The 26,578-nt window shown below is 47.4% G+C and overlaps 13 protein-coding genes across 13 annotated transcripts; 10 read left to right on the top strand and 3 right to left on the bottom strand.

The window, feature by feature from the left end:
- Positions 1-1,856: 1,856 nt before the first annotated feature.
- FPRO_05159 (uncharacterized protein) lies at positions 1,857-2,357 on the top strand (the record flags this gene model as incomplete). Its single annotated transcript, XM_031230746.1, has 1 exon — positions 1,857-2,357. One exon carries the CDS (start codon positions 1,857-1,859, stop codon positions 2,355-2,357), a length of 501 nt encoding a protein of 166 aa, XP_031080852.1.
- Positions 2,358-3,075: 718 nt separating this feature from the next.
- FPRO_05158 (uncharacterized protein) lies at positions 3,076-4,211 on the top strand (the record flags this gene model as incomplete). Its single annotated transcript, XM_031230745.1, has 2 exons — positions 3,076-3,509; positions 3,563-4,211. The coding sequence occupies 2 exons, from the start codon at positions 3,076-3,078 to the stop codon at positions 4,209-4,211; spliced, it is 1,083 nt and encodes a 360-aa protein (XP_031080851.1).
- Positions 4,212-5,406: 1,195 nt separating this feature from the next.
- FPRO_05157 (uncharacterized protein) lies at positions 5,407-6,333 on the top strand (the record flags this gene model as incomplete). Its single annotated transcript, XM_031230744.1, has 1 exon — positions 5,407-6,333. The coding sequence occupies one exon, from the start codon at positions 5,407-5,409 to the stop codon at positions 6,331-6,333; it is 927 nt and encodes a 308-aa protein (XP_031080850.1).
- Positions 6,334-7,182: 849 nt separating this feature from the next.
- FPRO_05156 (uncharacterized protein) lies at positions 7,183-8,613 on the top strand (the record flags this gene model as incomplete). Its single annotated transcript, XM_031230743.1, has 1 exon — positions 7,183-8,613. One exon carries the CDS (start codon positions 7,183-7,185, stop codon positions 8,611-8,613), a length of 1,431 nt encoding a protein of 476 aa, XP_031080849.1.
- A 919-nt stretch (positions 8,614-9,532) lies between these two features.
- On the top strand, positions 9,533-10,891 carry FPRO_05155 (uncharacterized protein; the record flags this gene model as incomplete). Its single annotated transcript, XM_031230742.1, has 1 exon — positions 9,533-10,891. One exon carries the CDS (start codon positions 9,533-9,535, stop codon positions 10,889-10,891), a length of 1,359 nt encoding a protein of 452 aa, XP_031080848.1.
- A 586-nt stretch (positions 10,892-11,477) lies between these two features.
- FPRO_05154 (uncharacterized protein) lies at positions 11,478-12,494 on the top strand (the record flags this gene model as incomplete). Its single annotated transcript, XM_031230741.1, has 1 exon — positions 11,478-12,494. One exon carries the CDS (start codon positions 11,478-11,480, stop codon positions 12,492-12,494), a length of 1,017 nt encoding a protein of 338 aa, XP_031080847.1.
- A 1,121-nt stretch (positions 12,495-13,615) lies between these two features.
- FPRO_05153 (uncharacterized protein) lies at positions 13,616-14,865 on the top strand (the record flags this gene model as incomplete). The annotated part of the gene is made up of 2 exons (XM_031230740.1): positions 13,616-13,784; positions 13,901-14,865. 2 exons carry the CDS (start codon positions 13,616-13,618, stop codon positions 14,863-14,865), a joined length of 1,134 nt encoding a protein of 377 aa, XP_031080846.1.
- Positions 14,866-15,180: 315 nt separating this feature from the next.
- Positions 15,181-16,097, bottom strand: FPRO_05152 (uncharacterized protein; the record flags this gene model as incomplete). The annotated part of the gene is made up of 2 exons (XM_031230738.1): positions 15,181-15,778; positions 15,859-16,097. The coding sequence occupies 2 exons, from the start codon at positions 16,095-16,097 to the stop codon at positions 15,181-15,183; spliced, it is 837 nt and encodes a 278-aa protein (XP_031080845.1).
- Positions 16,098-16,598: 501 nt separating this feature from the next.
- FPRO_05151 (uncharacterized protein) lies at positions 16,599-18,282 on the top strand (the record flags this gene model as incomplete). Its single annotated transcript, XM_031230737.1, has 7 exons — positions 16,599-16,738; positions 16,787-17,173; positions 17,223-17,292; positions 17,343-17,749; positions 17,794-17,938; positions 17,985-18,128; positions 18,175-18,282. The coding sequence occupies 7 exons, from the start codon at positions 16,599-16,601 to the stop codon at positions 18,280-18,282; spliced, it is 1,401 nt and encodes a 466-aa protein (XP_031080844.1).
- A 189-nt stretch (positions 18,283-18,471) lies between these two features.
- Positions 18,472-19,349, bottom strand: FPRO_05150 (uncharacterized protein; the record flags this gene model as incomplete). Its single annotated transcript, XM_031230736.1, has 2 exons — positions 18,472-19,182; positions 19,233-19,349. 2 exons carry the CDS (start codon positions 19,347-19,349, stop codon positions 18,472-18,474), a joined length of 828 nt encoding a protein of 275 aa, XP_031080843.1.
- Positions 19,350-20,087: 738 nt separating this feature from the next.
- Positions 20,088-20,891, top strand: FPRO_05149 (uncharacterized protein; the record flags this gene model as incomplete). The annotated part of the gene is made up of 1 exon (XM_031230735.1): positions 20,088-20,891. One exon carries the CDS (start codon positions 20,088-20,090, stop codon positions 20,889-20,891), a length of 804 nt encoding a protein of 267 aa, XP_031080842.1.
- A 681-nt stretch (positions 20,892-21,572) lies between these two features.
- Positions 21,573-23,299, top strand: FPRO_05148 (uncharacterized protein; the record flags this gene model as incomplete). Its single annotated transcript, XM_031230734.1, has 2 exons — positions 21,573-21,942; positions 21,990-23,299. The coding sequence occupies 2 exons, from the start codon at positions 21,573-21,575 to the stop codon at positions 23,297-23,299; spliced, it is 1,680 nt and encodes a 559-aa protein (XP_031080841.1).
- Positions 23,300-23,706: 407 nt separating this feature from the next.
- On the bottom strand, positions 23,707-25,923 carry FPRO_05147 (uncharacterized protein; the record flags this gene model as incomplete). The annotated part of the gene is made up of 1 exon (XM_031230733.1): positions 23,707-25,923. The coding sequence occupies one exon, from the start codon at positions 25,921-25,923 to the stop codon at positions 23,707-23,709; it is 2,217 nt and encodes a 738-aa protein (XP_031080840.1).
- Between the last annotated feature and the right edge of the window lie 655 nt (positions 25,924-26,578).

Raw genomic sequence — 26,578 nt, 5'->3', positions numbered from 1 at the left:
GCCGGGGGTTTCAGAGGGTATTTTAGTACTCGTTGTACGCTCTGTGCTGATCCCAACGGAAAAGCAGGAAAAAGAACACACAGAAAAAGGAGTCGAAAAGGAATGGAGATGGATGTGAGGGAGGAAGACCAGGCTTCTTGAGAAAAAAACCGTTGCGATTAGCAATCCCGGTAAAGTCAACGGAAGACAGGGGGGCTTGAATTTAAAGGGCGAACTGAGCTGCCACTGAAGGGGCCTGGAAAACAGGGGGTCCCTGATTGGGTTTTCACTGTACGTACAGCACAGCAGAGCACAACAGGACGAGTCAGAAAAGAACGGGATGATCAGGGGAATAAAAGAAGGAGAGGGTGTCGTCTAGAGAAGGGAAGAGATCAAAAGTATCTCTTAACAAAAGCTAGTGGTCCATAGGGCGAGTCACGATACTGAACGACCCTTGGCGGTGATGTAAGGCGACTGGTCCCCAAGTCATGCTTAACGCCATCTACACCACACGATGATATGCACTTGTGAGCTAGCGTTGCCCCAGAAGGAGTCTTGGAATGCGGGAAGGACAACGATTCTTGATTTATCGAGCAGAGGTGGATCGCATGGTTCCAGTTTTCTCGGGGCCCGCGATTCTCTTCTTCCTCGGTCCGGTCTGAACAAGCTCATACTACGTCGTTGAAGAAGATGGTTATGAAGCTAAAGATTGTGACGGTAAAAACTCTTTGCTTTTTAATCTGTAGCGGTGAAGTCCCTTGAACACGGTAGCAGTAGCACCTGTGGCTAGCCGCCCCTCCATCAAGCCATCCTCAGCCAACCCTACCGAACAGGGCGAAAGAACTCCATAGTGGCGATGCAAACTTTCCGTATTCTTATTTCCGGTGCTGATTATTCTCTAAAGAAATCTGCAGGTACTGAGTAATGCAACAATGCCGCAATAACTGTGATTGCAAAGTAGCAGCAATGTTGGGCCGTCATATCAAGGCCGTTGATCCCTATTGACCAGACCTCCAACGGCCAATGGCTGTGTAACATTGATTCACCACAACAACAGCGTTACTTCGAGAACCCACGCAGTGCAACACTCAATGCGTCCTGGTCTTCCAGGGGTCTGGATCAACACCCCAAACAAGCTAATCCCCCAAAGCAACCCCGGATTCAGCTGGAGTCACTGACTGATCTCATCCACAGGGGCTGAAGACCCTGATTCTGCAGGTCATTAACAGTATTGTCCCTTTACGAGTGGACGATTCTCAGCCTGAAACTGTTTGCAAGAAGATTTGCGCGCATTAGTCCCTGAAATCCGTAAAACAAAAAAAATCTGACGGATTGGAGGAAGTGATCGACAAGTCGATGAGAAGAACTTAGGTTTGGCTTACAATTGGTGAACCGGGCATTCCGATACCGGTTCCTTGGATCCAGTCAGCCACGGCTGGGAAATTCTCCATATGGGTTGACCTGGATTTCTGTAAGCTCGAATTAACTTCAGCCTGAAGCTTCAAGTCTTGAAGGCCTAGGCCTCAACAGTTTGGCCAAAGTGTCCTGAATCTGGACGTCATGGCTACCCTACGCAACACCCTGCTTAAGGACGGCCATTGCTATCTCCAAGACAAGTGCTATAACTCGTAGATTGGTAGGTCTCAAGTTAAAATATCCAATATTGCATCTCAATTCCAGCAATCTTCACCTTTGTCTTAGGATGCAGCCTCTCCGGAGCTTAATGCTGCAGGGCTGTCGTGGGGAAGACAGTGGATCAAGTTTTTCCCGCGTCAAGGATCCATACTGAAGTTTTTGAGTGCTTGTTCATTATCACCACGTAGCAACACATCAAAGACTCAATTCACTTTGTGTCATCACATCAACTCACCTTCATCATGGCCACTCCAACTCCGAGGTCCTCCCAAGTGGCTTTTCGCATCCATCCCATCTACCGTATCTTCTTCCTCATTCTTGAACCCATCTCCGCCCTCACCGGCGCTTTCTACACTCACTTTCGCCAAGGAACTTACCTATCTCTCCTTCACGCATCTTCAGCACCAGCGGAAACACCAAAGGCTACATCTGTAGCTATGTCGCAGCTCGCCAATATGTTCTTCTTCTTTGCGCTCAACGAAGCGCTCGTTCTGCGATCTACAGCGGATTTGCGGGTTTGGAGGACGGTCCTGCTTGTGCTACTTATTGCGGATCTGGGACACTTGTTTTCGATGAGTGAGCTTGGGCCGAGTATTTATTGGGACGTCATGGCGTGGAATGCTAGTGATTGGGGGAATGTGCCGTTTGTGTATCTTGGCATGACCATGAGGGTGAGCTTTCTGCTGGGAATTGGACTGGGAGAGTCGAGGGCTTTGAAGAAGAAGGATTGGAAGAAGCAGTGAGCTTTTGGGACGGTTATAGCGAGGTTCGGTATTTGGGCATGCGAGATTTCGGTTTTTGTGTCCGAATTTGTGGTCATGAGGAGGAATGACTTGGATATAACTTGACTACACCTCGACAAGACATGATATAGCAGGTCTAGAACATATGATGACCGTATGAAAGGATACCCCCATCAGGACAAATGGAACTATAAAATACACCTCTCAAACCGACTCTTTACAGATCGCCAATGCAGCTCCTCTCATGCTACCTCATCCCCCACGATTCTTGGTGGAGGAATTCAGACTCCGCCGACCCACGATAATCCGAGCTTCACGTCAAAGAGTCATGATGGCCCCTCAACCAATGACATGCTCACATCGGCTATCGGCTATCGCATGTCGCCTGTCTGCAATTCGGGCATAGCGTCCCGAAACCCCCAATCTCTCAATGCGACACTTCAATTCCTCCCCCCAAACCGCGTTGCTTACTCGAATCAGATGATCTTTCATGATGGAGGGGTCGTAGTAGGGAAAAAAGTGCCCCTCACACGTAACGGATACGGTAGTCAACGCGATGAGGGGTGAGCTCTGAGGTTGTTTCGACGAGTGGGGGTTTTTGGTCGGCTCGTCGTCATGAAATGAGCTTTATAAAGGAAGAGAAGCCCCAATTGACTTGTTCTCAATTGTCTCTACTCTCTCTTTCTCGTCATCTCAATACTCATACTTCACCATCATCATGTCTGTTCCCGACAAGTTCCAGGGCTTTCAGTCCCCAAGCGCCGAACACTGGACCGACTTCCAGAAGAACTCGTTTGAGCCCCGTCCCTTTGGCGAGTACGATGTCGACATCAAGGTCGAGTGCTGCGGTGTCTGCGCCAGTGATCGTCACACCATCAGCGGCGACTGGGGTGGCTGCCCTTATCCTCTCGCTGTAGGCCACGAGGTTGTTGGCAAGGTTCTCCGTGTTGGTGATAAGGTCACTCTCGCAAAGGTCGGTGACCGTGTCGGTGCTGGTGCCCAAGTCTGGTCGTGTCTTGAGTGCCACCAGTGCAAGAACGACAATGAGACCTACTGTAAGCACCAGATCGACGCCTATGGCGCTGACTACCTCGATACTGGTTTCAAGACCCAGGGTGGTTACTCTTCTCACAGCAGAGTGCATGAGTACTGGTGAGTACACTTGTCCGCCTACCCAATTGATCTCATTGACTTACAATTCATAGGGTCTACCCCATTCCCGAAGCCCTCTCCAGCACCCAAGCTGCTCCCATGCTCTGCGCCGGTATCACCGTCTACAGCCCACTGAAGCGTCTCGGCGCCGGACCCGGCAAGAAGGTCGGTATCGTCGGTATCGGTGGTCTTGGCCACTACGGTGTCATCTTCGCCAAGGCTCTTGGTGCTGAAGTCTGGGCCATCTCCCGTTCACGAGCCAAGGAGGCCGACGCTCGCAAGATGGGTGCCGATGGCTTCCTGGCCACTGGTGAGAAGGACTGGACCAAGGGCCACGAGATGTCCTTCGACATCATCATCAACACTGCCACTTCTTTCGAGGGCTTTGCTCTCAGCGAGTACCTGAGCCTTCTCGATGTGCACGGTCACTGGAACTCTGTTGGTCTTCCCGGTGGTGACGGTATCTCTATCCGCAACCAGGACTTCATCACCAACGGCTGCTACATCGGAACATCGCACTTGGGTAGCCGACGTGAGATGCTTGAGATGTTGCAGCTCGCTGCTGACAAGGGCCTCAAGTCGTGGATCGAGGAGATTCCTATCTCCAAGGAGGGTCTTCAGCAGGCCATGGAGGCTCTGAAGACGAGCTCTGTTCGCTACCGATCATGCATGACCAACTATGAGGAGGCCTTCGGTGCGTAAGCGTGTGGAAATGTGAAAAAATAAAAAGAAGGAGTTTGTTGGGAGTAGCATTGGGAGTTATGAATGAGTTAATGGTGGAGCTGAATGCTCTTGTTGGCGCGCATCAAAGACACCTTGATGGGTCGAAATGACGAATAAGTCTAGTATGATCTATGCGATCATGCCTGAATGAAATGATGAATTGAACATGATGGAATCTATCAATTGTCTCTCTCCGTGGTCGGACACGATTGTAGCTTTAGTTCGTGAGGTGGATAGCGAGTATTTACAAAGCAATGATTTCATAATCAATGATTCCATTTCTGCTTTCTAATGGACCATCACGTAGTCTGGTTTTGGAGTTTTTGGCCCAGAAGGCTAGACCACTTTCACTTATACTCCCCGCATAGCAAAGCAACTCATGGGGTTGTGGGGGTCTCCATCTCACCTTTTCACATCACAATGAAGATCAAGAGCAATGAAGATGAGCTGTAAGCCGGCGGTTGGAGTGATTAACTGCCAGTAAGAGTAACTGATCTTCAGAGTCATTGCATACAATGCCAAGATGCGGGCTATCATGAACCCGCTGAGTCTCATTCTTACAACCTCCAATTCCCTCTTCACGTCCAAAAATAACGAGGCCGGCACCCATGTCATCAACGCTATCCCCAATTCTGCCACGCCGAATTCTCCTCCGTGTATCTCCAGCGGAGACCGGCGGGTGTTACTAGTGACTCACCCCTACCGCTGCATGTCTTCAGCCTTTTTCACTACATGCTGAGAATAATGTGAAATTTCTTGACGCCTTTTACTAGCAGTCGCTTTTGAACCTCGCCAAATCGAGGAATGTGATTAGCAATCTGTAAGATTCGGTGTGCTTAGATGCATGGAGGAGTCATTGTGGTGGGCTTCGCGGTTTGTTTAAAGATCAAGGTGACCGCCGGATTTTTGGAAGTTGGCGATACCTTCAAACTACACTCTACAGAACAATACTACAGACAATAAAATCATATCAAGATTTCAAAAAACTTTTGGATCCCTTCCCCACATTTCTTCACTCTCTATTGACTATCCATCACCATCATCATCATGTAAGTACAGCCCCTTTCAACCTCGAGCTCACCACTAACGACACTACAGGGGACAATCATCAGCATCTCCTTCAACTTCATCATCAAGATCTCAGACTCCAGGCTCAAGAGATCCAACAGCACTCATGGAAATCACACGTCGCTTCAGCCGCTCCTGTAGCAAGGCAGAGATCGCCTCAGTAGGCATCTCCCCTGCCACATCGGCTGTCTTTGCAATCTATACAGCTGCGCAAACTTCTCAATCCTGGATCGACGTCTTTGACATCAAGACCCAAAGCGGCTACTCCAAGACAAGCGGCTCGCGCGCTGTCTTCTCACCCAATGGCTCGAAGTTGGCTACTATCAGGGACTGGACCGTTCAGTTTACAGGAGGCTTCGACTTTCACCACTCTAGCACTGTCTTCCTGAGGGACTATGTCAGTGGAAAGACGGCCTGTGAACTCAAGGAGGCTAAGGGTGAGCCAATTGCTTGGAGCCGTGATGGGAGACTCATTGCAGTCGGTGAAGCGAGGAATCGCATTGGAGTTTGGGATGTAAAGCACGGTGTCAGAGTCGGAAAGGTTCTGAGCCACATCGACGCAGTTACTCACGCTGCTTTCCTCCCCGACCAGAGCCTCGTCACGATCTCACGCGACGGAACTCTGCGCATCACCAACACCAAGACTTGCAAGACAATTCGCCGTCTTGAGATCGACGGCTCAAACAACCCCCGCGCTCTAGCAGTCAGTCTCGATGGTCGACGTATCGTCTCAGTCTGGGGAACAAGCGTCCACATCTGGATCCCCTCCGCCAACGACCTGACGTCTTACAACCTCAACGCGGTGCGACCCTCTGAAGGATGGCCCCTTGCAATCTCACCCGATTGCCGATACATGCTCTGCAGAACTGAAGATGGCTTCGACATCATGGATGTTGCGACGGGAACAATTGTGTACGATGAGGTTACGGAGGAGATGGTAATGTCTGGGGCTTTCGATGAGGATGCTAAGGTTCTGGTTCTTGGAAGAATGGATGGCGTTGTTGAAGTTCGGGATGTTTTTGACAGAAGGTGAAAAGTTGTGATACCCTAGGATTATCAGATTGTAAACGAGCTGGATAGATGTATTTTTGACTGGATGGGCGTTTATTTGACATGGGCGTATAGGGATTGTTACTGTTTCTCAGATATTCAACGTCGTTGATTGTAAGAGCATATGCCAGGCTCTAAACAGCAAGTATTTATATACTCAACATTAATTTTTTTCAATTATTTCAATACAGGTTCGGTGGAACAGGCAGCGAGATAGCCTCAGTTTTGAATTTTGAGATCCCTAAAGCTGAATGGATCTAGGGGCAACAAAGTTCTCACACGCCACATCAGTCTTTTGGGTCAGACATTTTGCAAAGTCAAACAGCAATCGGTAAATCAGGAGATCACATCAAGTGATACAGTTACGAGCCGAAGAATACAGTTTGTCACATAGGTAGAGTTTCACCAAATCACAAGCAGACTTGACATCAACAACACTTAATCTTGTATCAAAGCTTGTTCGTTCCAGCATTTAAAGACTCGTCATGAGTCCTCCCAATGTCATCCTTCTTCATACTTATCTAGACTTGTATCAACCATCCATCCATATATCAACGAACCAGTATCAGTTGTTGAACTGTAGCCTTACAAGAGGGCGTAGGAAAGCCCAATCCCTCAGTCACAAGCAAAAAAAGACCTGGCCACCAGGAACATACGTTTAGCAAAAGCTTTGCAGGCACTGAACCATTCATCAAACGACCAGCCACAGTTGCAACATCCTTTCTAGCTCACCGAGGCGTCAGCCAGAGACATCCACACATTTTATCCTTGATCTATCTTATTGAGATATCAGACAAGGTTAAAGAAGAAACAAAGCCCATAGCCCGTCATTATGGAAAACCCACCACTCCCAGCAGAGATTTTGTATCAGATTTTCGAGCATTTCTGTCTACATTGCCAAGAGAAACATTCCGCCTCCCACGAGCAGATCTTAGATAATAAGAAGGATAAGGACAGCCAGGCTCTCTTCAGCCTCAGCCAGACGTGCAAGAGCTGGGGATGCGTTGCACAGAATATCCTTCATCACTACTTCAAGCATTCAAAGGATGAGTATCAGATCAAGTTTTGCAGGACCATTTGTGAGAATCCAAAACTTGGCGAGCACTTACAAGTCGCTATGCTCAAGCAACACGTAGCCGGCGACCAGCATTTACTTTACCGCTCTTGGTATAAGGAATCCATGGTTAGGTATGGGCACTTGCTTGGGCAGAAACCGCTGAAGCTACAGAGCTCTGTTACCACATGGGGAGATTATATCGCACCGATTATTCTGCTTCGGGCAACCAACCTCAAGCTTCTCGTCGTTCACCGCCTATATAGTTCGTCCATTTTCCAAGGATTCAGTATGGAAGCCGTCATAAAGAATAAGGCTCTGACTCCGAAACTCGAGTCTCTTTCGGTAGGGCAACAGCGAATATCCAGCCTCTGGTATCATGAACCACGGGTTGAAACAGGTCTAAATACTTTAGGGGGATTTCTCATGATATTGGAAAACCTCCAGACGCTTTCCATATCGCGACCTACCTTTAAAAATCTTCCAGAGAAACTACCACTACAGAAGCTACGCAGGCTTCGGATTGGTAATGCCTGCCTTTCCAAGGATGAGCTGCAGAGACTCATCAACAGCACAGGAAACCTGGAAGAGTTTGTCTATAGGGAGATTGAAGGCACGGGTGGATCAACACTCACGGTTACATCTCAGGAGATATTTGAGATGCTTTTACCCATGAAAGATACACTCAAGAGAGTCGTTATGAAGATGCACAGCTCAGAACGGCTCCCTACTACCATGGCCCAGCTAGTCAAGCTGCAACAATTGCGAGTCAACGCAGGAGTATTATGCGATATCCCCACCATGAGAACTAATGGTCTGGTCCTTGCAAAGGATGTCCTCCTCGATGTGTTCCCACCGAACCTACAGACGCTGTGCCTTGATCATAGCCACACGGACGCACCTCGATATCGAGAGGCTTTGGCATCTTACATATCGTCTACCTACAGAGAACCCCCCCAGGAGCAAAAGTTAAAAGAGGTGACTCTTCATTTTGTGGATAAATCCATTCCAAATCCAGCACCGTGGACAGCGCCTGTTCTAGGGCGGCCATTGAGGGATAGGAACGCAAGTGAAGGGGAGTGCCTACGCAGCGAATGTAGCCCATTATGGCTCAAGAATGGATGTATAACCGTCACGACAGCACCGCTCTTATGGTATAGCTGCGATGGGGTTGGTGAAAACACAATGTTGCGGCCTTATGATATTTAGAGAGGGTTGTTCTAGTCTAATAGAGCTTGGAAATGCTGTTTTTGATTACTCACTCTGCTATCAAAACTATCCAGCACAATAGATTTGGCATGAACATAATCGGCTTTTATTCAAGTTCTCTCAGAAACCTGCATAGCCAAACACAAAACAAACTTATTATAAGACCGGTGTGGCAAGCGGTTGAAGTTGTCTATTGGAGGAAACATGCTGAATACACAAATGTCCAAGACGGCTTGTTAAGCATTCATACACTGCCCTGACATGTTCTGACATATGGATTAGACCCCGAACCTGTATCTAAAACAGAAATGCACATCAAGCTGCATTTAAACAGGCCTCAGCTTTGTGCTACACGTCCAAAGTGTCAAGATTTGGAGTTACAGTAACTCACAAGCTACCGGCAGTGCTGCATTACAAGAAAACCAGTGTTATTAAACCAGGAGGCACAAGTAGACGGGGTTACAAAAGCCTTAGGCTGCGGTTCGATTGCACAAGCCAGTCAAATCTCTCTATGATTAAGAAAGAGAATGATGGGACACTAACATTGTATCGCCTTCTTGGGGACCATAAGCAGACAGTCCAAGTTCAAGTTCACATTCACTAACCCCTAAGTTCCGTGAATGGCGAATGCGGTCATAGGTGACCAACTGTTGGACAGAAGAGGGCTGTGATAACTAGCCCTCCTGGACAAGAACGACAGGTGCTTGAAGCCGGCACACCACCGGTCGCGTAGGATGAAGCCTTGTTCAGAACACCAGAGACATCCGTGATAAACCAATCTCATATACAGTGGATCACCCCGTCTCCGGACTATAAAAGACCTCAAAGATCTCTCGAGCAAGTTCGTCCAGCTCAATCTTGCCGAACAAACAATCCATCTCGACAGCATTATTTTATATCCCATTATTGTGCAGTCAACATGAACCTTCAGAACCTGCCTCAGGAGCTTATATACACAATCTGTGAGAGCCTTTGTCTGCACTGTCAAATAGACACGAGAACACCCGCCTCGTTCCTACATATCGATTCACCAGGAGAGAGGGGCATACGGAAAACCCAGCTAGATCTTTGCTTGCTCTGCAAAAGCTGGGGTTATATAGCACAACGGGTGCTCCACCACAGCTATGGCTTTCCTGAGAGAAGCGATAGAGGCGATGTCAGATTTTGCAGGACTCTCTGCGAAAAGCCAGAGCTAGGCCGCTTTGTTAAGCGGATCTACCTTAGGCAGATTTCTCAACTGGATTGGGATCTCGACAAAGATGATGATGCTTGGCTGCTCAAGTCACTGGAAAGATTCTCGGACATTCTGAACCTTCCCCAGAAGCCTTTCAACTTCAGCAAAGGAGCATGGTCATCGTTTATTATACCACTCATATTGCTTCATATACCAATTGTCGAAGATCTCCAGATAGACACACGAAATCTCGACCATCTGATGCAGCAAATCAAGAAGCCATCCGAAAGTCATTTGCATACCTTTCCTCAAAATGTCGTCAAAGTTACCATGTCTGAAGGGCCGCACTGCCAGGAAGTCTTCCCTTTGAGGGGCCCAGTCGACCTCTCCGACACAGCTGGCGGCGGATTACTGTCAAATATCCAAGGGTTTGATATCCTGGTAATTGGAAACCCAACTCGCCAAACGATAAAGAGTCCTTTAGAGCTCGACAGTGTTCGTAATCTTCATCTGATAGACGTGTGCCTGGGTCGGGAAGAGCTACAGCTTTTGGTGTCTGCCACGGGGCCACTTGAAGTTTTTAAGTACATGGGAGGCTTCACACAGGAACAAAACCCAGCCACAGCTCAAGACATATGCGAAGTCCTCACGACCAAGAAAGACACTTTGACAGAAGCGGCAGTACTGACGCACTACAAAGCACGTTATCTTACAGCGGCAAGAACCCTTGAAAACGTTACTTGGCTACGCATCGCAACAAAATCCATCTGGAAGAGAACAGAAAGCGAGCCAACGCTACATGACCAGGCTTTAGTGGACGTATTCCCCCCGGCACTTTCAACCGTAATATTCGAGGCTGATCGTGAAGACATGGAGGGGCTATCTGCCGCACTCACGAAATACATTCTGTCAAACTGTCCCGACAACCCCGAGGATCAAATACTGAAAAGTGTCCAGATCCACGTTCATCTAGGCATCCCCCCTGAAGGGGTACGAAACCCGCCGGTACAGGAGGAGGATCCTTCTTGGGTGAGAATAAGACGTGAATGCGCTCTTTTCCTTAAGAGGGGGGATATTGAAGTGAACTCGGTCTATAACGATTGATTGGTTTAAGGACTATTGGGGCATTATGTTGAGCCGCGAGGCTATGGAGAACATGTAGTGTACCTAGACTAATAAATTGAGGTGTTTCAGCAGCCTAGCCAGATAAAATAGAAATATGCTATTCTTCAGTTATCTTACTGCAATTTTCTTATGTGAGATCCAAGCTGTATTTAATGTTCTTCCTTGACAAGCGAACATTAGTCTATAAACTCATGCATGCGGAAGTAGGTCTTTTATGCTTCCAAGTTTAGTTGAGAATGCTTACAAAAGATAGTCAGTCACAACCTAGACAACCCGCTGGTGATCGGTTGACTACTGTTTCTTACAGGAGGCACACGCCAACAGTGCTTCATGACGATAATCAGCACATGCTGATCAGGTACCAAGCTGTGCACTATTACAGTGATACAAGAGCATAGCATTGAGTGACAAACAGTAGATTGCCGTGAGAAACTGTTCGCACCTTTCAGTCATTCAGCTCATCTTTGGACTATAAAAGGCCCCGGCTTCCTCCCAGTTACAACCTGGCTAACTCAAGCCCTTAGAACTCACAAACCTGCGCACTATCATATATCGGAAAGTAAGCATGAAGAACATGCTGATACAGAACCTCCAACGGGAGATCATATTTCTAATCTGTGAGAACATATGCCCTCATTGCCACAAGCTCTATGAGGATTGGCCGGCCGTAGGCCGTACGGTTGAGATACCATCCCCTCCTACCGCCAAAGAACACCGCCAGACGATCTTCAGTCTCTCATTCGTCTGCAAGAGATGGGGATATATCGCACAGAAAGTACTGCATCATCATTTTGGCTACTTCGAAACTCACCCAAGGGCAGAGTTCTTATTCTGCAGGACTCTTTCTGAAAATCCGGAGCTTGGAAAGCATGTTAAAATGGCTCGAATAAGACAAATCTCTGCATACGACTGGAGTCTTGACGAAGAATGGCTCGCAAAGTCGCTGAACAAGCTCTCAGGAGTTCTCGACTTTCCGGAAGCGTCCTCTCTGCCAGATATCTCGCAATGGGGAGAATTCATTGCGCCCCTTATTTTGCTCCAAGTCCCGACCCTCGATAAGCTTTCGATGCAGAACGGACACTTGAATAATATCATGAGAAAGTTCCGTACGCTCTTTGTAGGGAAACAATGCGTTATTCCTCGAAGTATTACCACTCTAAATGTCACACCCCTAAAGAACAACGGAATTTACACCGGCGGATCCCTAGATCTATCCGAGGCCTGTATGGGACGACTCTTATCGGCTAGTCCAGGAATCCGCGACATGTTCATATTCAATCCCGATCCACAGTCACTTCGAAGTCGGCTGAGTCTGTCCAACTTACGAACCCTGACCTTGTACTCTAATTTTAGTCATTTTGGTCAGGAAGAACTCCGATTGTTCCTTTCGTTTACAGGTTCATTGGAGATATTTACTTATTATGGCCTATATTTTAATGGCGTCACCCTCCAGGATATATGCGAACTTCTGATATCTAAGAAGCATAGCTTGAAAAGCCTACATTTGGAGGCTTCAGAAAAGTCTCAGTACTTCACAGCAGCCAAAAGCCTCACCAATGTGAGCGAAATGCGGTTCCTGTAAAGGTTTTTGGAGCCCAAAGAAGGCAGAGCCAATCCTGGAGGAACATGCCTTACTAGATATATTCCCACCTAATCTCTTCACACTACGGCTCGAGATCTCGGAAACTACGATAATAGGAGTCCTAGACGCTCTGGCTAAATATATCTCATCGAATTTTCGAGATGGGCCAGCGGAACAAAAGCTACGACATGTAGTTATACGGGTTGTAACAAACGTTGAAAGAGAGCCTACAGAACTTCCTATGGCTATAAACAAATCGGCTTGGGAGAAAGTCAAGAAAAGATTCCAATCTTTCCTAAAACACGGGAGAATAACCATGTTTGTCATGTGTCGGAAGACCAGGCGTGGAAGGCTTGTCTCTGATGAGGTTGACTTTCACCAAGATGTCTGGCCCAAGATATGAAATGCCGCCTTGGTGTGTTACTAATCCCGACATTGGAAAATGAAGAGAATTAGCAACGACTGGTAGCGGAAAATCTACAGTATCAGCCCTGAACTTGGCAAATCGCTTGATAGTCAAGAACATATACTGGAATTTGGTCATCATGTGACGGTCACTTCCCCTAAGAGACACTGTATTTAGGATCAGTTTTAACACTTTTAAGGAAGATTCAACTTGATAAATACGCGAATAAACTCTAAGCTTTTAATTGTACTGTTCAGGATAAATGGCATTGACTCGTAGCCGCTTGTATTGCATCCCGACGGCTGATTACCCCTTGGATCTCGGATGCGAGTCGACTATCAACAGTCTAGCTCTCCATTCTTGAATGCCACCAATTTATGCAGAAACAGTCATGCTGCCGCTCCTAAGAAAAGCAGTTCAGTGAAAAGCGATCTACTGCCAAGTGAGTGACTGCTGAAAGGAGTGGCAGACCATGTGAACAGATGCGACCAACAGCGAATAATACTCCATTTCAAAACAGCACACCAGCTGAATCACTCAGATGCTGTCACAGAATCACAGACTAAACAATAATAGTGATCGAATGTACCTAGTCAGAGTACACTTCCCAGTGACGCTGCCTGAGCTGTCTCATTATAAAGCGTCCAAATTCCAGGGCACGTACCAAATCTACAGGTTATTTATCTCAAAACTTATGATTCCTCAAAGATACACCATGGATCTTCAAAGCCTTGACGCGGCCTATATATACATTATATGCGAGAACTTTTGTCTTCACTGCCACGAAGGACATGGAGATCACCAGGCCTTCCCCAGTGTATCCGCTGCACAAGATGCCAATGCGAAAGCCCTTCGATATACCCTCGTTAGCCTCTCCACGGTCTGTAAGAGCTGGGGTTATATAGCGCAGAAAACCCTCCACCACCATTTTGACTTTTCTGAAGTAATGCCTCAAGCCGAGGTTCTGTTTTGTAGAACTATCTCTGAGACCCAGAACTAGCCAAGCAAGTCAAACAGGTTATGTTGAGATATATCTATCCGGATGACACTCGCGCTGAGGAAGGCTGGCTGATTAAGTCCTTGAATAAATTTTCTGATACTCTCAACCTCCCAGGAGAAGACCTCAATATCATAGGATGGGAAAAGTTTATAGGAGCACTTACCCTTCTTCAAACACCCAACCTCGAATACCTCGAGACAATGGCTCAAGATTTATTCCAGATACTCGACAAGATCAGAAAGCCCCTTTCAATCCATAGAAACCACCTCCCTCAGCGTTTGAAGATCCTGGCTATTAAAAGCAAGACTTCCAGGCAGACTGTGTTTCACAATTCCTCCAATATGGCTGAAAGTTCTATTGGCGGATTCATTGCAGCACTTCCAAATCTTCAGAGCCTAGAAGCCGTGAATCCTTGTCGTCTGGCACTACGAGATCCACTACAGTTTCGCAATATTCGCCATATTGCCCTTCGGAGCACGATATTGAGCAAAGAAGCACTTCGGCTCCTGGTTTCTGCAACAGGACCATTGGAGTCATTTCTCTACATAGGTTCATATTGCTATGGAGCCAACTTTTGTTCCATCCAAGATCATTGCGAAGTCCTTGCTCTCCGAAAGAATACCTTGAAATGGCTTGTTGCAGTGCCAGTTCACACAGCATACAACTTCACAGCAGACACAAGACTTCTCAACGTTCAGTACATGCGCATGACCCTTGAGGACATCTGGCTGCCTGTGCTTGATGGCGATATCCGAGACAATCAGATATTAGTGAGAGGCTTGCCGCCGCGCCTCGAAAGGGTCCAATTCGACGCCGCAGAGAATATACTGGAGTATTTGTTGGATGCCGTCATCACCTACATTGAGTCGAGCTATCGGAAAGATCCCAATGACCAAGTCCTCAGGACAGTGCATATTCTGGTTCTACATGGACTCCGACCGGGAAACGATGGAGCAATCGCCTGACTCCATACATAAGTTGCGAGTGGTGGGCACCAGCTTAGCATATTCGAATGATGCTGATTTATTGTAATAATATTGATAGCCACAAGTATATCTTGAATCATCATTGTTCGCGAAATACCAGCGATTAGAGCGCCTGTCTCATGATTAGTAGCTGTGGCTCCAAACGGAGTGATCGTGACGTGTAAGATTTGTGGCATCAACAGCGATAGAAGAATGTAAGTTGAGATATCGGAACCTAACTAATGAATGATGGTTTATAAGTTGCCTTTCCGATGTTGAATCCAAGACATCAATAAACCAGATCTATCAACCCAGTTACCACGCAAGCCTCCCAAGGAAATCCGAGAGAACCTCCCGAAACTTCTCCGGCTCATCAGTAGCAGGATTATGAGCTGACTTCTCAAAAACAACAAGCTCGCTACCCTTAATACGCCTCTGGATCATCTCAGACTCTTCAACGGGACAAATGATATCAAGCTTTCCAACAACTACCAAGGTCGGAACGTTGATCTCAGACAGCCTGGACCTTACATCAAAACGAGGCTGTGACCAAGAAAACGCAGCGTTGTGAACCTCCCAGCGAAGTTCAGTGCTCGCACCTTCAAATGATTCAGGCTCCAGGCTATGTTCCGGGGTGTAGATGGGGACAATCTCGGCCATGCCTTGTTCTGCATCTTCCCGACTTTGTACGTTGCCGGTCCAGAGCCTTACTTGGCGCATGGGGTCGGGATTAATCCGTTTGGATAGGAGGATGTTTGCTAGTGCGCGGTGTGTGCCTTGGGGACCACATGCCCAGGTGTTACGAAGTATCAAGGCCAGGAGACGGTTTGGGTAGTTGAGGGCGTAGTTCAGCGCAAGGAAGCCACCGTAGGACCCCCCAGCAAGGATGAACTTCTCGTCTCCCACCCAGGCTCTGTAAAGAATTTTAACCTCGATTCCTAAGATAATTGCTCCCCGATCACTTACCTGAGCTCTTCGAGATCCGAGATCCACTGCTCGTCGATGAAAGGTCCCTTGACCTCACTGTCTCCACTGCCTCTAAGATCGTACACGAGAACGCGGAATCTGTCTGCAAGAAACTTGAAGTCTTCTTTTATGCCAGTGTGTGACGAGAGTCCTGGAGCCCCATGGAGAGAGATTACCAAGGGTTTCGATTTGTTCTCAGCTCCGAGGATGCAGACGTTGAGCTTGACTCCGTCGCTGAGTTGAACTTGAGTATAGAATTCTGACATTGTATTTGACGTTTAAAAGGCTAGATGGTGTTTTGCTGTCTCTTGAACTTGTGATTTTATTCATATATACTGCAGAACATTTTATAGTCCCTTTCGGTGTTAGTTAGTCACTTATACCATTATGGCTTCGGCATCGCTGAGCGACGTGGAATGTTACATAATCTGCGACAGTGAACGTTGAAACCTGATATTCTCCGGTATTGAGGACAATAATGACATATGCAACTATTTCCGCTTGGCTAAAGCTCATTTTGTGGTCTGATCAAGCTTACTAAACTCCGATGAGGCCCAAAAGCTGACCCAGTCGTCGCTGAGCGAGATACCAGATTTCCTAATCGGGTAATTTTCGTAAAGCGAACACAGTTTGCTTGGCGGTATCACGATGTGTCTAGAAATTGGCAGAAACATGGTGACTATGTTTAAGATATTGAGAAGTATGCTCCAAATGAAATAGGATGTCAAAATTGCCGTCTTTTATCTGGTTCTCGCTCTTGTGTAAAAATGTCGACTGAATTGGACGCTGAGAAGCAACAGCCAGGCATCCCAATCCCTTGGGAACGAGATCCTGAGAATCCTCAGAATTGGAGCCTACGGAAGAAAACATTGAACTTGGGAATTGTGTCTATCTTGGGTTTCATCACGTAAGTCTCCTCCAATATAACCACCTATATCTCACAGTTCCATATTAGTCCTCTGGAATCATCTGTCATCGTCCCAGGCGTTTCTCTCCTGAAAGAAGACTTCCACGAAACTCGACCACCCGTGACATCCCTCGTCGTATCGATCTTTGTTCTAGGCTTTGCTTTCGGCCCTGTGCTTCTTTCGCCGCTGTCAGAGCTTTACGGACGGCGATTACTGCTCAATATTTGCAATGTTGTCACACTTGGCTTTTCGATCGGCAGTGCCCTTGCACCAAACATCGCTACCTTTATTGTCTTTCGGTTTATTGCCGGGAGCTTCGGTGCTGGGCCGATGAATATTGGTGGTGGTAGTATTGCCGATCAGGTTGAATTGTCGAAAAGAGGTTTTGTGATGTCGATATTCTTCACTGGTTACTTCTTGGGCCCTGTCATCGGGTATGTTTACTTTCTCTACCGAATATGAGGTTACTAACCAGCCTAATAGGCCTGTAATCGGTGGCTTCATTGCGAAGGACCTCGGATGGAGATGGGTGTTCTGGATCATGGCCATCTTTGTAAGTGCAATCTCATGTTCAACACCCAGTGCTGATCTGTCATTGCTTAGAAAGGAGTCATGACGATCGTGACCTTCTTCTTTCTCACCGAGTCCCATCACCTCACGATCCAGCAGAGACTAGTCAAGGACACAGGCGACCCTACTCCTAACAAAGAAGAACCGAATGTCAGCCAAGTACTATTACGAGCTCTAGTGAGACCGATGAGAATGCTTATCCGCAGCCCTATCGTCACTGGCCTCTCTCTATATCTCGCATTGATATATGGCTACCTATATCTTCTCTTTACCACTTTCTCCACTGTTTTCACAGAGCAGTACGGGTTTGGCATTGATATCCTTGGACTTGCTTTTCTTGGAGTGGGAATCGGCTGTATTGTTGCATTGGTGGTTCTCTCCTGGCTGAGTGACTGGCTTCAAGACCGCCTTACCAAGAAATACGGAGAGTCCAAGCCTGAGTAAGTATGTCCTCAAAACGAACGAACATCACTAACTGTTTCAGATATCGGTTACTTCCTATTACACTTGGAATCCCCCTTCTTCCCATCGGATTGTTCGTGTACGGTTGGACAGCAGAGTATGAGGTTCACTGGATAGTACCTATTATCTTCACGGGATTCTCAGGGGCCGGACTGATATTCTCATTTGTAAGAAACGATTCCTTTTCAGCACACCCTCACTAACGCGCAGTAGCTCCCCACCCAGATATACATGATCGACGCCTTCACAACCTATGCGGCTAGCGCTCTGGCTGCTACAAGTGTCATACGTAGTATAGTCGGCGGATGCCTCCCTATTGCTGGGCTACCGCTGTACTCGGCTCTTGGCTATGGATGGGTTAGTTCGCCATTTATGTTACCCATTTGATGCTGACAGCCCTAAGGGAAACTCACTTCTTGGATTCATTGCCATCTTAGTGTCTATCGCACCTCTTCTGTTCTGGCGCTACGGCGAGACTCTGCGCAAGAAGTACGATGTTCAGTTTGACTAGTAACCCTGTATCCTCCTGGGACTTTTTGTTATCTTAGTTCTCAATCATTTATCTTAGTTTTCATATTTGTCACATTGATCAAATAGGGTAGGGGGGGGTTCCCGGGCGTGGACGTATTAGATACAGTCTAACTATTGCCAGCGAGGCTGTTTGAATCCCCAAGGGGCCCTTCACTATATCTATACAGTTTTATGCATCTAGCAGCTTGGTAGCCCAATCGTCCTTCTCCAGCAAGACCTTTACGTATTCAAGAGTTCTCTGGAGGTTCTCCGAAACCTCTACTAGCCATTTCACATTAAGCTTTCCCGTGTCACTCAAATCCAATGTTCCCGCAGTATATCTCTTTTGAAACCCCGTGGCGCTCTCATGGTCAGCATTAACCGAGAGTATGACATCTCTGGTCGCCTGTCTGACCATCAACTGCCTTATCGCAATATCGTCCTGTTTAGTGGTCTGAAACCCTCCCAACGTAACATTCGTCATGTCGCCCCTGAGATATTCCCCTGGGTCTTCTGCAAGTTCGCTGAGAAGGTTCACCTGGCGTTGATGAAGCATGACGAGATTAATATAGCGAAGACAACCAGTGTCGCAATTCTGGCAGGCAAGGTACTGTGCAGACTGGTTTAAGACGCTCTGAAATAAAGATAGAATCTCGTCGAGTGGCGTCTGTCCGGGGTTCTTCATTATAGTATCCACGATGCCACTCATGTCGTGTATGTCTGCATAGCACGCTTTGGGACACTTTGATATTGGCTTGAGACAAAAAGATGGGGGTGGTGAGTCCAGAGCGTCCACTATTTCTGTCAGGGATGGAGAGTTTGCACTGCCTGAAGCTCCCGAGATGACTCCTGCATCTTGGCCTGGAAGAGGTTGATCAAACCCCAGCACGCCATTGAACAACTAACTATATCAGTATGCCTGTTTCAAAGTCTTCTTAATAGAAAACCTACACTGGGGTCTATGTTCTGAGGCTCGACTGTTGGTGCAGTCTCCAAATTAAATGTTCCTATGCCAAGATCTGATGGAGTGATCTCCAAGGAAGGGAGCTCGTTCGATGCTGATAACATATCTCTTGTACATGCCCGTTTCTTCCCACGTCGTTGAGATAGGCTGTAAATGCAGGGTGATTCAGAGGACGAAGCACATCGTCGGCAAGGAACACCTCCTGGGCATTTGACACGAGACTTTCGACATCTGTCACAAGATGTATTGTATTTTCTTGTTTGTGTCGAAAGGCTTCTGCTCGGAGAGCTGTTGATAGGCGTTGAGTGAGTATTCCATCGGGTGGTGTACGTCGCAGGTATTCTGTTGGCAGGAGTCATAGTAAAGTCAGAGAATTGAAAGTCTCATTTCACGAGTATGTTATTGAGATGGCACATATTGGATGGTGAGGTGTTGTTGGCCGGATTTGTCATCATATAAGACGATGGATCCTGGTCCAAACAATGGGTATCATCATATAACGTTACATAGGCGTGAGACCAAGGCAAGATGTTGGCTTTCAAAACAAAACTTCAACGAAATTTCTCAATATTAATCTTAATAATTTGATGGAGTTAGAGTGTCAAAAGTTGAAGATTAAGATTTGGTTGAGTAAGTTGATAATGTTACTAGCGTGGTGTGCAGAAGATGAGCCTGGGCATTCAGACTGCAAGGTTGTATCGGGTAAAAGCAATCCCTCGGATTCGGTCAGCGATAGTTGACGGTTAAATTCCAATGCTGACATTCACTCAAATTTAACTCAGCTCTTATAATTTACGTGCACTGCATGCGAAATCAGAGACTGTCACAACAGCACACAAGCCATGTCGACATCATCTAAGAAGAACCAAATCTCTGCTCAATATCTCGAAGCTGACAAAAGATGGACAGAGGGTCTGATACTTGCCCAAAGCCCTTTCTGGGTCATCGCAGTGGCATTCGTTATGCTGAGTGGTATCATTAACACCTGGAACGACGTTGATTATATGCTCTTCTCTATTACCGTTGCCTTACCCTCCATACTTCTCCCAGCACTCCTATCAAAACCTGGTGGTCGTCCATGGTACCGCAGATACTGGGTGAAACTCAACCTATGGGTCTCGATCATAGTCTTCACGGGAACTTACTTCATCTCTCACTACTTCTTCGATCTTATGGGCATGCGATACATGTTCAACAACAAAGTGAATTTCAGCTCTGCTGTTGCTGGTCGAACGGGTGGCGAAGTCCCTTTGTTCTTGTATCCGCTTACGCATGCATATTTTATGAGTTACTTCACTTTCTTGTTGGTTGCAGAGCGCAAAATTACTCGTAGATTACAGCTTAGTCGTGTCGGACGTGTGTTTGTGGTGCTGGCCCTTTCATACGCCGTTGCGCTCGGAGAAACATTCTTCATGGCGAGCCCTCTTCTTTCCAACGTGTTTCTCTATGAGAAGAGAGATCTAATGATGAAAGTGGGAACATTTGGGTATATGATATTCTTCGTCACTGGCTTGCCTATCCTCGGACGCATCGATAGCCGTGGCGAAGATTGGCCTCTCAGCAGAGTAGTCACGGAAGCTCTTGCTGCATTTGCATGCATAATGCTGTTGTTTGAGCTTTGGGCAAAGTTAATTGGGCCACTTTGATGGTGTTTTCATTAGCTGAAGTATTGACAAACTGAAATCTGGGGCGATATGGGGATGCGGGGTGAGATCGGGGATGTGGAGGAGTCGGCTCGACCAACGGACAGGGATTTATTACCAACGGACTTCGGTTCGTTTCACGAGAATGTGCAATTGAGTTTCAGCCTCAAGAGATAAAGTTCACGGGTAAGATCTTGTCCAGTTTAGCAATAGATGGCTAGCCAGAACTGTATTCATTTTGTTCAACTTGTTGATGGTATACTCGGTTTAGTCTACAGTTTCAACGGCTCTTGGTTCCAAGGGTTATGGGGTTACATTGTCGAAACTTCACGCCGGGCAGTTTGAATCAGTGGTAAAGGAATGTATATTTAAGAGGATGCTCTTTATCTGCCTCCGTAGTCACCCAAAGAACCAGAACAACGCATATCGATGAAGTGATGCTGTATTTAAACCCCACGCTAACACGGCTCATCAGGAACCGAAAAATATGTTTCCGAACCGATTCCCCGGAACGGGAGTGTGGGGGAACAACCCCATCTAAGTCAGTCCAGACTCCCCCGATCAACGGACCTATTTACTAAGAAACACTAGCCAAGCCCTCTCTAACCTCTCACTTCATAAAGAGCCTCAATGAGCCTCAATCTCGGCCTCTAAGCTAGTCTCAGCACCGACCTCGACTTCACCATGGACGAGAAGTCGGATTTCCCAGATCTCGCAACCATCGCCTCAGCAGATCACATCGAAGACGAGAAAAAGGCACACACAGCTCACGATGGCGGTCACATTGAGGGAAACGCTCTTCTTGTCAACAGACAGGGCGAGATTCGAAAGATTCCAGTGCCGTCGTCGGATCCTAATGATCCTTTAAATTTTAAACCTTGGGAGAAATATGGCTTGGTCTTTTGTTGCTGTTGGTTCTCGGTTATGGGACTCTCAGTTGCCTCGGGACTGGGAGCTATCTTGAATGTCTTTTTTGAGATGTATATTCCCAAGGGGTTTAACTCGGATCAAGTTGTGTTGCTTATTACACTACCGACCTTGTTTATTGGACTTGGTACGTTTATCTTTCAGCTGTGTTTTCAGAGTCACTAATGATGCCAGGAAACTACATCATCCTCCCTTTGTCGCTTGCTTATGGCCGTCGACCCATCTTCCTCATCTCCGTGGTCGTTCTTCTCGCTGCCAGCATCGCAGCAGCCACTCAAAACAGCTACTACGGCCATCTCGTCTCACGCATCCTTCAGGGTATCGCAACAGGCGCATCCGAGTCTCTTCTTCCTCTCATGCTCACAGAGGTAACATTCCTCCACGAACGAGCCTTCATCTTTGGTCTCTACTGGATGGTTCAAAACGCCATATCATCCTCTCTCAACCTGGCATCGTCATACATTAACGCTGATCTCGGTTGGAGGTGGTACTACTGGGTATTCACCATCACTGTGGGAGTCGGATTGATCATTGCTTTCTTGCTTGGCTTTGAGACCCAGTTTACTCGTCCTGCTGCCTCGCTTGATGGTCAACTTGTCATCACTGATGAGTTTGGCGTCACAAAGGTCATTCCTGATTCTGAGGCTCAGGCTTATCTGGAGGAGATGTCGAGGTCGGGATTGACGGCGCCTAATGCTGGAAATCCTGCTCAGGATATTGAGCGCAAGGCATACGTTGAGCGTCTCCGACCTTGGTCTAAGCCATCTTCTCAGCCATTGCGTGTTATTCTGCTGAGCTGGAAGTACATGCTCGCCTCATTCTCGTCCCCTGGTATCTTATATGCCGTCCTCACATCTTCAATCGCTCTTGGATGTGGTGTTGGCATGTCCTTGACATACAACCAGGTTCTCATGCAGTACTATCACTGGGAAGCTAAGGACATTGGTTTGATCAACATTGGTGGAGTCGTTGGAGCTGTTCTGGGCATGCTCTACTGCACATTCCTCGCCAATCCCTTCGTTCTCTGGATGGCTCGTCGTAATCGCGGTATTCACCAGCCTGAGCACCACCTCATCACCATGGCTCCTCCAGCTGTTGTCGGCGTGGGTATGCTTCTCCTCTATGGCTTCACTGCCGGTGGAGGCGCAACTTGGTGGGGACCGTATCTCGGTTGGACCATCTTCCAGTATTCATTCACGGCAGTCATCATCATCTCGACGACATTTGCTTCTGAGGCTGCTCCCAAGCATCCTGGTCCGGCGCTCGTCACTGTCGTCGGCACCAAGAACATCATCTCTTTTGGTGTTACCTATGGATTGACTCCTATGATTGAGGAGCACGGGTATAAATGGGCTTTTAGTGTCTTGGCTGGATTATTTGGTGGAATCTTCATGCTGGGTATTCCTGTCTGTATCTGGAACCCCAAGTGGCGTGCTTATGTTGCTGAGAGGGAGGCTCGAAAGGGTACTACAACCACTGATTAAGAACGGATACGTGTGAAGATTTGGGCCTGTATTCAATATAGTCTGGATCAATGCTCTGGGAAAGGCCAATCGGCCTGAATTGATATCCTATGAACAAAGGTTTTTTGCTCTTCTGTGATCCACTGTCTGCTCAACCACAAAACTTCACCACGACCTAGAAAAGGTCTGTGTGACTGCGACTCCTATTACTTAAGCTTTTAGAACTGTCCATTGCCAACTGACTTAGGAATTTCTCTTTTCGCCACTTTGCGATGCACACCGGATATTCACATACAAATCTTTAATGCGCTTGGGGGCCTTAGACTCGCTCCTTTGTTCACCGTTGGTGGCATTGTAATCTTATGTATCGCCATGCGTCACTGCGTACCATCTTGGTCTCTAAGCGTCTCATTACACAGAAGCTCGCTCTACCAAAGATCCAATATCAACTTCTTCCCTAGACATCTCGAAACACACGGCATCATACTCTTCCCCTCCGCTTTTTCGGAATGCGTAAGAACCACATCTCGATGATCAACGAGCCCATCAAGAACCCTCACTTCACAAGTTCCACACACTCCAGTACTACACGTCGAGAGCACTCCAGCGCCTGCTTCATTGATCACCTCCAGAACCGATTTATCCTCCGGTACTCTTAGAATCTTGTTACTGCGCGCCAGAATCACATCGAACGAAGTATTGGGCTTCGTGTTTCCAGTATTATGTACCGCGAAGCGCTCGAGTCGTAGAACTCCTGGTGGTGCGTCTGCCAGGGCTTCCTCGACCCCTGTTAGGAGAGCCTCTGGACCGCAACAGTATACTCGTAGATCGAGGAGGTCTTCTTGCTGCAGGTAGGATTTCAGGTCAAATCTGTTACCACCGTGGTCTTGGCTGACCCAAAGTGTGAAGCGATCGCCATGTTCCTCTGTCAACTCGCTCACAAAGGCAAGGCTGTTCTTCGATCGGCCGAGGTACAGAATGGAGTAGTCAACGCCAGCCTCTTTCGCAGCTTCGGCCATTGGTATGATCGGAGTGGCTCCGATACCTCCAGCGACGAATATTGTCTTGCGGGACCCAAACTCAAGACTGAAGTGGTTGCGCGGTCCACGAATCAACATCTGGCTTCCCTTTGTGGCATTTTGATGGATCCAATTCGAAGCACCAGTACCGTTCTCTTGAAGTACCGCTATTTTTATGTGCTGATCTTCGGAAGGTTTTGAGCATATAGAATATTGACGATAGCCAATAGTGCCAGCTTGGACGTCGATGTGTGACCCAGGAGACCATTTTGGTACGTTTCCACCATTTTTGGGACAGAGTGTCAGGCGAATTATTCTCTCTGCAACTTTCTCGACATTTCTAACGACCACCTCCAACTCTGCTGTCTTTGCAGATGCCCGAAGCGTGGAGTTGACATTGGCGTGGCCAACGTTGACGCGCAACTCACCCCGAGACGGCACATCCCATTGGATCTCGACTCTTTCTGGTCCACGACCAGCATGAACCCTACAGTACTGAATCTCTCCATATGGTGTCTTGAGCCTCAGGTTTGGCAGTCTCTCCTTCAGCACCGCAAGCTCTGTTCGGAGAAGAAGCCGTGCAAAAGGCGCACCAAGACAAGCATGAATGCCGCGTCCAAAACCAAGGTGCTGGTGCTTATGCTGTCTATTCAAGTCCAATTTATCGGGGTTGTCGAATTTTGTGGTGTCTCGACTTCCTGAATTATATGCAACGAAGAGCTTCTCGCCAGGCTGAACAGTGTGATCTCCGATCTTGGACTCTTCTTTAACGAGGCGTTCCATTCCGGTAATGGCTGATTCGTATCTAAGAAGTTCTTCAATCGCAGTTTTTCTTGATACTTCATCTTTTGTGGCGGTGTCCCATAGGCCGTGATGTAATAGATGCGACAACCCCATTGAGAGGAGGTTGGTGGTTGTTTCGTGTCCAGCCAAGAGAAGTCCTGGAATCATGCTGAGATGCTCGTAGTCTGTCATCTCGACCACTCCAGCGTCTCTCTCATTCCAGATATGACTGATCAGGTCGTCTCTTCTGTCTGTTTTGCGCTGTTGGATGACTTGAGCAACATATTCGTGAAGATCTAATACATCTTGAACTCGTTGCTCAATACTCAACTCCTCGTTCGTCTGGGTAATCCCACCGAATAGCGCGAGGCATCTCCCAATCCATTGCCATCGCGATGGATCTAGACCAGCAACTATGACGATAGTCCGTAGGGGTAATGGAAGTGCAAAGTTGCTCTTGATATCAGCACAACCCTTTTCGGCAAACCCATCTATCAGATCATGAGCTGTTGCTCTTAACAAAGGCTCAAAACGCTCTAGTCTTCTAGGCACGAAGAAAGATGCTACGCTCTTTCTCAGCCTATCATGTTCAGGGTTGTCATACGCGAGCAAAGTCCCCCTTTCCGGGACCTTGTTTGCGAAGATTTGCTTGACCTGTGGTGGGAAATCGGGTACAGTGGGCCTTGAGCTGAAAGCACCGGGGTTGTCTAGAACTGATACTATATCGTCGTACCGAGAAATAACATAGCCTCCGAGTTTCTCGCTGTATTCTATACTTGGTGTTTCTCGGGCCGTGGCGAGGTCGTCGAAGAGGTTTCTCGGGTTACTGAAAGGGCATGCCATCGTAATAATTGGACACATTAATTCACCATTGCGTTAACTAATATATTCTACCGTGGTCTTTTATCAAATTGTCTTATATTATTGATAGCGCCGTTGCCGAGTTGTCTTCTCATCCAGCCGGATCAGTTCGGCCGGAGCTGTTCAACCGGGGAGAAATGGGGGTCCGATTCGAGAGCGTCGACCGAACCGAATCCGACCGAACGATCGATATTAAGACTGGACATCTCGAGTTCCAGTATCTAGTTTGTTCTCTTAAACGTCGAAAGTCCTTCTGTGGGCTTCTTTTGCAGCTCAATCTGCCGCCTGGCGACGTTCCTTGAAGAACTATCAATAATCTCCCTACAGCTAGGTTCTGTGGAGGTCTCGGCCAAGGTGTGCTCCGGCAAGCAAGACTCGTAGTATGTAAGAGGCTCTTTTCCACTGAATATTCATGTCACAAATGAAGACTCTAGAGGAGTTGAACAATGGATGCTAATTTGTAAAAAGCTAAGAACGCCGCCTTGTCTCAGTTGAGAGAGTGTGTGTGTCAGTGAGTAAACTCGCCATGCCAAACAGCGCTTCTAAAGGTCTTCGTAATTTATTTTTTGCGGCTTATGTCTCCTTTTCCAGAAACTCACCTCTCACTATCAATGCATCGAGGCTGCGATTGGTTAAC

The sequence above is a fragment of the Fusarium proliferatum genome (genome assembly GCF_900067095.1).
Source record: "Fusarium proliferatum ET1 genome assembly, contig: FPRO_scaffold004, whole genome shotgun sequence".
Classification (NCBI taxonomy): domain Eukaryota; kingdom Fungi; phylum Ascomycota; class Sordariomycetes; order Hypocreales; family Nectriaceae; genus Fusarium; species Fusarium proliferatum.
Note: the sequence above shows the minus strand (reverse complement) of the source record. Positions and strands in the feature narration are given on the sequence as shown.